The sequence below is a fragment of the Stegodyphus dumicola genome, chromosome 11, assembly GCF_044657685.1.
Source record: "Stegodyphus dumicola isolate Sdum_Otavi_A_Nest chromosome 11, ASM4465768v1".
NCBI lineage: Eukaryota > Metazoa > Arthropoda > Arachnida > Araneae > Eresidae > Stegodyphus > Stegodyphus dumicola.
The window spans coordinates 52,372,500-52,384,764 of NC_140778.1; the positions used below are offsets into that span (position 1 = coordinate 52,372,500).

At 34.7% G+C, this 12,265-nt stretch overlaps 1 protein-coding gene across 1 annotated transcript; it reads right to left on the minus strand.

Moving 5' to 3' along the window:
• Positions 1-1,698: 1,698 nt before the first annotated feature.
• On the minus strand, positions 1,699-4,186 carry LOC146993980 (uncharacterized). Its single transcript, XM_085826288.1, has 3 exons — positions 3,690-4,186; positions 1,920-1,982; positions 1,699-1,799 (listed from the first exon to the last, which is right to left on the minus strand). Exons 1-3 carry the CDS (start codon positions 4,184-4,186, stop codon positions 1,718-1,720), a joined length of 642 nt encoding a protein of 213 aa, XP_085682414.1. The 3' UTR covers positions 1,699-1,717.
• Positions 4,187-12,265: the final 8,079 nt, after the last annotated feature.

Sequence of the window (12,265 nt, forward strand, 5' to 3'; positions counted from 1 at the left end):
TATGTTTCTTACTTTGACCTAAGTGGGTCATCAGCAGAAAACTGAATACTGAACTGAGCTGCCCAATATTCAGCTGGGATCAATCCATTAAAATGGATTCCCATATGCCAGCTCTAACAACATTTTTCAGTCCCTTTTTCTGAAAATGTGTTTGGTTACTTGATAAAAGCTCTAATTTATTGTCCTTGGAAAGTTAGAAACAATATCTCACCTAAACTGACAACACTGTTCTATATTTTGAGTGAAACGTTTTCGCCCTACGTGAATCCAACCATTAGGATCTGGAGGAGCAGATTTCCTGAAAGGTGGAGGAAACATATCTTGTTTACCATTGCACAAAAAGAAATTTACCAATTCTTTAATAATTCATGAAATCTCAAAATTACTAAAAAGAAATAACTGTTATGAAAAATGGATGCCGCATAGGGTACAAATGATTACGATTCACCACTAATGAATTATCATTTACCTCAAGAAAGAAGACAATTCAGAGTTTTCCTTTAGGTTCTTTTGAGTAACAGCTACAGATGAACATTGGTGAAATTCTCTGTTAAAAAAATTAATTTATATGAAATGAAGAATAATAATTTAATGAAATGTACACGACTTGCAAAAATATAAATAATAATGTTTGATTAAGCATACAAGAATTTATGATTTACCTTGGATCCGTTTCATAGTTCAAAGATGCTACATGCTTTGGTGAAACCAGGCAAGGCTTCCTATGGGAGATAGAAGCATTATGCTTATGAGTAATTTCATATCCACATCCTAAGAAATTAATCTTGATAAAAGGTCTAATTTATTGTCCTTGGAAAGTTAGAAACAATATCTCACCTCAACTGACAACACTGTTCTATATTTTGAGTGAAACGTTTTCGCCCTACATGAATCCAACCATTAGGATCTGGATGAGCAGATTTCCTGAAAGGTGGAGGAAACATATCTTGTTTACCGTTGCACAAAAAGAAATTTACCAATTCTTTAATAATTCATGAAATCTCAAAATTACTAAAAAGGAATAACTGTTATGAAAAACGGATGCCGCATAGGGTACAAATGATTACGATTCACCACTAATGAATTATCATTTACCTCAAGAAAGAAGACAATTCAGAATTTTCCTTTAGGTTCTTTTGAGTAACAGCAGCAAATGAACACTGTTGAAATTCTCTGTTCAAAAAATTAATTTATATGAAATGAAGAATAATAATTTAATGAAATGTACACGACTTGCAAAAATATAAATAATAATGTTTGATTAAGCATACAAGAATTTATGATTTACCTTGGATACGTTTTACAGTTCAAAGATGCTACATTCTTTGGTGAAACCAGGCAAGGCTTCCTATGGGAGATAGAAGCATTATGTTTATGAGTAATTTCATATCCACATCCTAAGAAATTAATCTTGATAAAAGCTCTAATTTATTGTCCTTGGAAAGTTAGAAACAATATCTCACCTCAACTGACAACACTGTTCTATATTTTGAGTGAAACGTTTTCGCCCTACATGAATCCAACCATTAGGATCTGGATGAGCAGATTTCCTGAAAGGTGGAGGAAACATATCTTGTTTACCGTTGCACAAAAAGAAATTTACCAATTCTTTAACAATTCATGAAATCTCAAAATTACTAAAAAGGAATAACTGTTATGAAAAACGGATGCCGCATAGGGTACAAATGATTACGATTCACCACTAATGAATTATCATTTACCTCAAGAAAGAAGACAATTCAGAATTTTCCTTTAGGTTCTTTTGAGTAACAGCAGCAGATGAACACTGTTGAAATTCTCTGTTTAAAAAATTAATTTATATGCAATGAAGTATAATAAATATCAATTTAGAGCAAAGAGTTCATGAACAAAAATTTATAGATTCTGTAGTACTTCATGCATTTGCATAAAAAAGCTACCTTGTTTGAAGTTGCTGTTCAGTTTCTGAAGGAGCTTTCACATTCAACTGTGATGGCAGTTTCCTGTGGAATAAAATAATTATGATTACACTTTTCTGCATTATTTTGTAAAAAAACAATTTTAGAGCATCAAAGCTAAAGTCAAGCTGTAAAATGCACTGTAAACTATCCTGTATGCTGTTTTTTCCCTTTATTCTGTAGCTTATATATGTTACTGTTTAAATACTATTTTTCCATAAGCAATTTATTAAATAGAACAGCCACACAGTTTCTGAGGTAAGTTTGACAGCTATGCAAAAATTAAGGCCATGGGGGGATGCGTTTTCTCCCCTCAGCAGTGATGATTCATTAGAAGATGCTCTCCTCTGCAGTGACTTTAGGCAATATTTTCAATCAGAAGATTAACTGCCTAGTAGGCTGTATTATTTTCTTAACAAATATTAAATGAGCAGCTGGTAAGTTATAACATATATACATAAACACTAACAATAATGCATATAGTTAATAAACTCAGCCATTTATGACGTTCAGATTTTCAGAAACCAGAAGAAATACATACTAATCACTAGCAAAAATGCCATTTATTAAATTAAGACTGGCAAAGGACTGATTCTTTTGTACCAAAATATCCTACATGTACATATAAAAATTCTCTGTACTTCATCATTCACTTTCAAATTTGCCGTTATCTTAATAGATGCGTCATTTGCAGCATGTTAGAATCATAGGACAAGGACTGATTTCAAAGTGATGCACTTTAAAAAGATTTATTATAAACACACACAAATATTTATCTGATTGTAATTCTTTGTGCATGAAAGTGATCTGTAGTCACAAGGTTAATGTCTTTTAAACAGCTACAGTTTGAAACAAATTGATGCTTATCACCTGTGTAATCCCAACAGAACATATAAGAAAAATAAAATTTACTTGCCTAATTTTTTATTGTGAATGGAAAAATTACTTATTTTCCAAGAAAATATCTCAAGCTTGCCACAGAAATAAAGAATTTATTTCAGAGTTTGGCAAAGTGAAATTTAAAAGTGTGTTTATTATCAAGTAGATTACATGCAAATGTGATTTCTTGCATTGTAGCCTTGAAATAACATGGGAATGGATAGCAAGTTAAACTTTTTTTGCGTGAAACAGAACTTTGCACTGAGTATCTCTAACCATATTTCTACAAACAGAAATAATTTTGCAGTTGAATATGGATTTTTTTTCTAGTGTTTGAACTTGCATGAGAATAGTTGTGTCATCAAAAAAGAAAATTTGAATTTTACAGTGTTGGGAAGAATAATAAGCACATATATAATAAAATAAGGAACTCAGTCTTGGGCCTCTTGTTCTGTAATCTGCCTCTGCACTGAAATGATCCATGACAGATAAAAATTCCTCATTAAAGAAGCCACTACATAAGCCTTTGAGAACATTAGAAATTTGAATGTTATTGACTGGGCGATTACGTTCTCCAGCTGTCACAACTAAATGCAATAGCTGCTTTATCAAGGAAGCATTAAGTTTTTTCAAGAAAACAATATACAATTTGTATTCTTAGGCACTGAATTTTACTTGTCAAATTTCATTACTTTAAAAAGAAAAATGAATAAAGATTTTGATAGTTCAACAGTTGCTTAGTATGATTCAGAAATTCATAGCTTGGCTGACAAACAGATTGCTTAAATATTTAATGCCTTGCTGTAAAAATATTTCTTTGTGTTTGAATTTCGAAGAAGGAAAGAAATTATATATATATATATATATACATACCTCGACAGAGCTGATTCAGCAACAACTTCAGAATACAGAGGAGAGGCTGAAAATGTTAAAATATCGCTGCCGCCATCACAGAGAGGAGGAAAATCCAATGAACTTCGAAGCTCTATTTTACTGGTACTTTTGGAACTCTCAGTTAAAAGTTGCGTCAAAACTTGAACAAACAGTGTAGCTAACTGCCGTGTTCCTGCTGCATTCAAATGCAGCCCATCCAGAGCCATGCATCCACTCCAGTCACGAGATGACATGCAGAAGGTTACATTATCCAGCTCTTCACAGAGATCAATCATTTTTTCATCAAACTGAGAACTCTTGTTGTTGACAGAGCGCAGTCGAGGTCGCAATTCGTCTCTCTCATTATAAGTTAAATACTTCGAATCCACTGTGGGCAAAATTCCTGATATGACTACCCGCGCATACGGATTCACTCTACTCACTTCCCGAATTAAACTTTTATATTTTAAGACACTGTCATCCACAGTAGAATCCATATTATTGGTCCCTACATGGAAAAGGATACAATCGTATTCATTAAAGGATGAAATTTTTTTGGTCAACCTTTCTATTGTTATGCCCGGAAACGCGAGAGCATGCAGTTTATTATCATACAGCTGAGACAGTAAATATCGGTACATATATTTAATCATGGAATCACCGGTTATCAGAACCTTGATAGTCGATTACAAGTTATAAAAACTTCAAAATTACAAGCCCGTTACAACACGCCGAACGACCTAATATTAACAATACTACTACGAACAACGACAGATTGAACAAAAGCTTGGCTACTTTTGAACAATGCACTTGGTCTAAAATTTATTCTGGTAACCTTACATTGCATCAGCGATTTCGAAAGGCATCATGGGAAAAAGTACACATTTTTCGGTAAACTTCCGGTATCAGGGACTCAGTTATCTGTAAAATTCCTGGAGCAAACCGCATGTATTCGTTACTGAGTAACGGGTCAGGACTAAAGAGAAGGGCTAGCTCATAGAGCGTTTCCCCCTGAAACAGGCAGTGAGGAGTGATGACGTAGCAATGGCGGAGATGCAATTGACATCATAGAAATTAGCGTTTTAAATTTGAAGAATCAGCGTTTAAAATGAGCTGTGTGTGAAAAGTAGCTATAATTTGGAAGAGACAATGTTACTGCAGTATGCATTTTACACTGAACATTACAAAATTTAATAGTACTTACTCAATTTTAAAATAATAGATAAAATGCGCTACTCTTAGCATAAAGTTCCTTTTTTTATTTGCAGGGATTTTTTTTTCTTTAAATGCCTGTTTGTTTCTAATCATTTCTTTATCTGCATGTTAACTAAGAGAACTGTACTACTGCTAAGATAACTATAATAACAGCTATTTAAAATTAATCAAAATAATAACCTTAAATTGGCATAGTTTTAAACGTGTATGGTTATATATGGCAAAATTTCTGCTAATCTAAGTTTGAGTTTCAGCCTAATTGTAAATTTTACATTAGCATATTTTTCTCCCGATTCATTATAATAACATATATTTTTTAAAAAATAATTTTGTAACTTAGGCTTACATCAATATTTCATTTAAATAAATACATGTAATTTGTTATCTTAATTTAGACAAAACAACTTTATTCACAGTACCTAAAATAATTATTTAATTTTTCAAAAGTGGGGGTTAAGGGGGCAGGTCTTCTTATGCCAATTACTTTAATATTATACTTTATATACAGGGTGATTATAATTAAAGTTTAAGTTTCAAAACGCTATAAAAAAAGAACCACTCATGAAAATGACGTCAAATTTGAAAGGAATGTTATTGAAGAAGGCGGAAAGCGTATGGCAGAAGAAAAAATTTAGTTTCAAAAGTTAGCAACAGATGGCGCTGCAAGCGGAAGAAGACGTAAATTAAAATGTTAGTTAAATTTCAGTGTTATAAAGTCGTCAGGTACCAGGCTGTTCCTCATTTTGCGTCTCAGACGTTCGCCATGGGTGTTTCACTGCAGGACCGCGCTCTGCTGGTAAAGCTGTATTACAAGAATGATGATTGTGCAAGAGTAGCTCTGCAAAAATTCAGGACACTGAAGGGTATAAAAGAAGGCATTGGTCCAATGCGTGTCGTAGGTCTAAAGAAAATGATGCAAAAATTCGAAACGACAGGTTCGTTTGATGTGCAATCTGGTAGAAGGAGAAAACGAGTGCATTCGACGGTAGTTGAAGAAGTGGCCCCAGCATTACAGGAGGGGTCGGCCGGTGGTGTGCAACCGTGCAGTGCACGAGGAATTGCCCGAACATTGGACAGGCCTACGAGCACGGTGCTGAAAATTGTACGAAACATCCTGCAATGCTATCCGTACAAAATTGGCTATGTGCAGGAGTTGCTTCCGTCTGACCTGTCAGCTAGGGAGACGTTTGCGTTAGAATTCCTGGCTCGCATGGAAGTGGATAATGAATGGCCGTGGAAAATTTTGTGGACAGATGAAGCCCATTTCTATCTGACAGGATACGTGAATACCCAGAATTGTCGAATACGGGCAACAGAAAATCCATTGGCAACGCACCCCGTACCACTTCATCCTGAAAAGGTCACTGTATGGTGTGGCTTTATGGCATCATTCATCCTACAACCATATTTTTTCGAGCAGACGGGTGCTTCCGATCCTGTTACCGGAACCGTCACTGGTCAGAGGTATGCGTCTCTTTTGCGCAACCACGTGATTCCAGCTCTGCAACAGCATGGATGTGTGGATGAAATCATTTTTATGCAAGATGGCGCTCCTCCGCACATTGCACATCCCGTGAAGCAGGTGCTGAGGCGCCATTTCGGAAATGCTCGAATTATCAGCCGTCATTTCCCTACAGCCTGGCCGTCCCGATCGCCTGATCTTACTCCGTGTGATTTCTGGCTGTGGGGATATCTGACGGATGTTGTGTTCCGTGCTCCAATTGCAAATTAGCGGAATTAAAGGCACGCATTTCACAACACATTCTGAACATCACCCCGGAGACACTGCGATCCGTTGTGGAACATGCTGTTTGTCTCTTTCAACTTGTTGCACACAATGGTGGACACCATATTGAACATGTTTTGCGCCAGTCTCGTGACAGTTCCGAACTTCTTTCATGAATGGTTCTTATGCGGTACGTCGCCGCAAAACTCTTGAAACCGATTTGTCCCTTTCGATGTGATATGTACAGTCATGCAAATAAAATTATTCAACAATTCTAATTTGTCAATACGTTTTAATGTGTAACTTCCACCTTAGCCGTTGTTTTACGAATCATTTCTCGTCGTGATTCTGCCGCTTACAGCGCCATCTGTGGCTAACTTTCAAAACTAAATTTTTTCTTCTGCCATACGCTTTCCGCCTTCTTCAATAACATTCCTTTCAAATTTCACATCATTTTCATCAGTGGTTCTTTTTTTATAGCGTTTTTAAACTTAAACTTTAATTATAATCACCCTGTATATTTTATCTAGAATGCTAAGCTAGCACAAAATCGAATCAATAATAACAGAGGATACAATAAAAATAACTGTAACAATATCTTAACAGAATTAGTTCTCATTTGAAATATGCTTTACGCTATTAACTTCTAAAATGCAATCTAGAAATATTTCAAATCAAAACATATTATATATACTTACTTTTTGTCTCTCGTTTCCCTTGACCATTAAATAATTTGGTTTTAGTTTGTGACACAATTTAATTCTCTTTAATAATATCAACATTTAAAACAGTTCCATCTTCTAAAACAAATCCTTTATCTAAAAAGTGGTTTCTCAGTAATTTGAGCCCACCAGAGGCCGAGCGGTAAAGTCGCTGAACACTGGTAGTTCGGTCCGAGGTTCGAATCCCGCGAACGGGCTGGCTGCATGGGCGTTTTCGTGGTTTTCTCCATGTGTAACGTGTATACGAGCCAGTTTCCCTTAGAAAGTCCTCCACGAAAGGCATCCCTCCCCTTAGGCAGATAGCCCTAGTGTGCTTTGTCATAATTAAATACACCAACACTCAGTAGTTTGAGGCAGTGCGCTAAATCTGCAAAAACCCATATTTTTTTCGTTTGGAATACTGGATTTGGAAAATGAGAACTATTAATCGAAATCTGTAACTCTTTCCACAAAGTAGTAGATCCTCCTAAATCAGACACTATTGCTTTCACTTCTACTCTAGATGATTGAATATGTCTTATGAGTGAAAAAAGAAGTTCTTTCTTCATTGGAATGTTAAAATAAAAAAATATTGGTTGTTTCCACTGCGAAATGAGACCTCTTATTAAAACAAACTGCACTTTTTGAAAAGGACCGATTTTGGTCCAGTTTAGAATCTATGTGCATTTCGTCGAAACTGAGAACGCATATTTTTTCTACAGAATTCAAATATTGGCATCTTTCCTTCATTACAGCAAGAACATCACTCTGAATTCCTGGACTACATGAAAATTTAGTGCAGTCCTAAATATCCGCATATAAATGTGCTAGTGCTAGGTAAAGGAATTCCCATTTTTTCTTTCCAAAAATCGTAGCTTTTAGATGACAGAGCTCTTATGATAATGCAACGTGAAATATCTTCACTAGTCCACCGGATTATTTCCTTCTTTTCTAGCAATGCGTTAATCTGCGTCTTTATAAAAATATGCTTTAGACGTTTTTCCAAATTCTCCGATCTGTTCTGTTTTTTCCTAAATTTCGCTGTTTGGGATTTTAATTTCTGAATTTCCGATACAAATTTCTTTCTAGATGTCGTCCACCTTCTTTGTCGCTGAGCAAACATTCTAAAATCTTTCTTTTCTCTATTTGTCAATATTTTATTACAATTTTCTAAGGATATTATTTTGTTCTTCAAATTATCAATACATTCTTGTTTATCTTTACACTTAGGGCACTCAGGGATATTGTCACATAGGGCATTGTCACTTGTGAGTTTTATTTCAAAATCATTCACATTTGATTTATTATTGTCAGCTTCAACTTCGTTCTCGGCCTCAAAATAAATTTTCTTTGGGCTTAATTCATGTAGTCTTTCAAAAACACTCTGCATTAGTTTTTTCAAATGTCTCCGATTTCTTGGTGTTTTTTTTGCGGCAATCCAAGCAAGCGATTTCTCATGTTATCTTCATAATCACTGCACAGAAAATGTTCGCTGCAAATTCTTGCTTTTTTCACATTAATAGAATCCTGTCTTCGACATTTATGTATCCATTCTTTCGTCAAAAGCAAATTGTCCTTGGGGAAAGCATGAAATACAATATCTCTTCCTTTCGTATTTCTATAAGTGTTACAGCACGTTGCTACAGCACAAGAAGCCATATTACATAAAGGATACTTTAAATATAGAATTTAAAAGGAAAACTGACTAAAACTATATATACACTAATTATTTTAAATATTTGCATTATTAGAAAACAAATATGTATGATTAAAATGAATTTGGGATATGCGATCTCCAAAAAATCGTCTCGCAACTGAATGAAACTACAGTTTTAAAGGCGCGAAATCAGAGCAGGTGCAACAGAGATACGTCAGATTACTCCCGATTCCCCCCCCTCTATGAGACTCGCGTCGGCGAGGAGTCGAACAAAGGAATGACCTAGCCCTTCTATTTATCCCTGGTAACGGGTACCAAAGAATCTGTAAGGAGAAGAATGAAAGCTTCCATAGACGCAATGTAAACCTGTTTCGCCTCGGCGCCGCTGTAACGAAGAGCCACGGCTATGCAGTGAAACACCAGCGCAGGGTGAAATTTAAACAGCGCAGTTCGAGGAGATAGTAAATTTTTTACTTTGCAATAATTCAAAATGTTTTATTTTCATACATTTCTGGAGTTTTATGAGCAAAAGGATGTTAGTTGGAATTTTGGGACGAATTATACAAATCCTGTCCAATTTTTATTTCAATTTAAACAGCGAGCTGTACGAAGACAAAATTTAAATGAAATAAATATCTTAATTCTTTTCTTCTGTAAACTTAAAAAGGGAGGGAAACACATGCCATACAAAACGTAATAAATTTTTATGGATCCATAGTTAAAATTTTACAGTGAAATTTTAAAAGCAAAATTTGCAATAACTAACTGCAACAGAAAAAAATATTTAAAGACAATTAAAGGCACCCCTAAATAAATTGAAAACACTGAAATACATTATAATTATCCGACAACAACTTTAAAAACAAATTACCATGAAAACGTTTAGACAATTATTTGGAATGACCATTGTGAAAACCAAGAGCAAAGTTTTCACCCAATAGCCAAAACCATTTCACTTACAGCATTACATTTAAAAAGGCCTTTAAAAGAATTTCACATAGCTAAAACCAAGTACCTCTGACTACAACAACAAAGAACGTTTTCGAACAACGTGGTAAAAGATTGCTAACATGGCCGACGGCATGCTGCATTCTTTGATGCTACTTTGTTGCCTCCTGATGTTATTTCGCACATGCGCAGTGAGGTACAGAGGGTGGATAGCTTTGGAATGGTTTGCCCCTTTAAAGTAAACTTCAGGGATATACATAATGTGTCTCTTCGATCTGACGGAGCCACATTTGCCCCGGGGAACCTTTACTTCTTCTCCTTAGAGATTCTTTGACGGGTACATTGGTTGACTCGAAGCACCGATTCGGTACTCACAAATTCATTTCGTTACTCGCATCTGTCGTACGATGCGGTTTCGAGTACGAATGATGCGGTTGCTATACGAACAAAGAATCTGTAAGGATTAGATTCTTTGATACGAATACGAACGATGCGGTTTCTATGCGAATACGAATGACAGACAGACAGACAAAGTAGACAGATGTCTTGTTTTGCACCCGCTAAGTCTTTCTGCACCCATGGGCGAAAAATCAAGCATACGTGCGAAGGAAAGGTATATAGAAAGAGGGGCAATTCCGTACTTGAGGAGAGTAAAAAGGAACTTCGTACATTTTGTACGAGTTCAAAAGGGCAGAAAGAAAAGATGGAACAAAATAAAATTTAAATTAAATGGCCCAAAAATAATAGAGGGGAAAAAAAAGGGCCTATAGAAAGAAAAGGAAAAGAAGTAGAAAATACCCTAAAATACGATTGTGTCCATGAGTGTAATTAAGGAGTTCATCTGCAAAAATTCGTGTCTTTAAGAAACAAACTTTAGCTAAGTTAAACAAAAAATAAATGAATGAATGAATGAATTCCTACATGGTAATGTGTATGCCGTTATCTTGAGACCTAACAAGAAAAGACATATATCATCACAGAGATGTACATAATATTTTAACTAAAGTAACATTAAATATTACCGTTCCCAAAAAATTCATGTATATTTCATAAAAACAGTAATTGACAAAATCATAAATCCATACACAGTGTGAGAGCATTTCAGCAAAAATAAATTACACAGTTTATTTTTCTTAAATATTAGTTAAATATAAAATTAATTTATTAATTTAACCATTGTAATTTATTATAGTACAACTTTAACAAATTCCGTCACACTGTATTTTTATTTGGTCATAATTCTAAGTTTGAGACCTGAAAAAAAAAAGTCGGGGATCTTAGTTACAAAAATCACAATCTATACTCATCGTTGGTCAAGAGATCCCCATTTTTTCCCTCTCAAGAAATTCCTAAGCACGAAGAGGGGGGCCTCCGAAGGGTGTGAATTGCTGATAAGAACGGACTACTGATAAGGAATGTGGCGTCTCTACGGAATAGTTACGAAGAAAAGAACCACATGACTTGCTACTATTACTAACTATTGTATAATGCTAGAATCTTATGAAAAATAATATATGAAAAATTTTAATTGCAATCTAGTGATAGAGAAACATATATTGTATAGAGAACAGAATGTTACTTATCTGAATATTCCGTGTCAGGGCCTCTTTTGGATTTCTCGTGTTGATAGTAAACAGCTAACAAAACACCTGAAGTTTCGATGAAGCGAAGTTTCCTTTTTCAATTTGATGAATGAGACATTGCATAGGAAAGGTGTATTAAACTTTTTTAGAGAGATGAAAATATTTACTGAAACAGTTATTTAAAAAATTTCGGAGCTATGTTTAGACACTGCCTCCAGCTTTCGTGATCGCAGCGCCATTTTAATTTTCTTTCGGATTGTTCATCGAATACGAATGATACGGTTGCGTCACAATTCGCTTATATTTTTTATATATAATTTTGAATTTTTTTGGGCATCGGGTAAACTTGTATTTGCATTTTACTATTGTTATTTATGTTTGTAATTTGAAAATTTAGATGATTATTTATTTATTTTTTTCTTGAGCGTGCCATAGTGAGATTTTATTGATTTGAAATATTTATATACTGCACTTAGGTATTGTTTATATAAAAATATGTAGGTTAATATAGGTTCGTTACTTCCTAGTATCAAATAAAATGGTAGTAAGTATTGTAATCGAGAAAACTTTTGGGAATCATATTTTAACGGATATATCAATTTTTGACGATTACGGAATCCATGTAAATTATTTTTTGGGGTGACGTCTGTACGTATGAACACAATGAAGGACCCTCATTTTTTTTTCAAAAAACTGATTGTTAAATGTAATCCTCTTTACTCTAAGCTGAAACTTATGACTCCAAG

Excerpts from the sequence above, each read along its gene's own strand:
- LOC146993980 (XM_085826288.1), bottom strand. The coding sequence starts at position 4,186 with ATGGATTCTACTGTGGATGACAGTGTCTTAAAATATAAAAGTTTAATT. Across the intron at positions 1,983-3,689 it reads GCTGAATCAGCTCTGTCGAG|GAAACTGCCATCACAGTTGA; the intron begins GTATGTATATAT and ends TTTATTCCACAG. Across the intron at positions 1,800-1,919 it reads GAACAGCAACTTCAAACAAG|AGAATTTCAACAGTGTTCAT; the intron begins GTAGCTTTTTTA and ends TTTTTTAAACAG.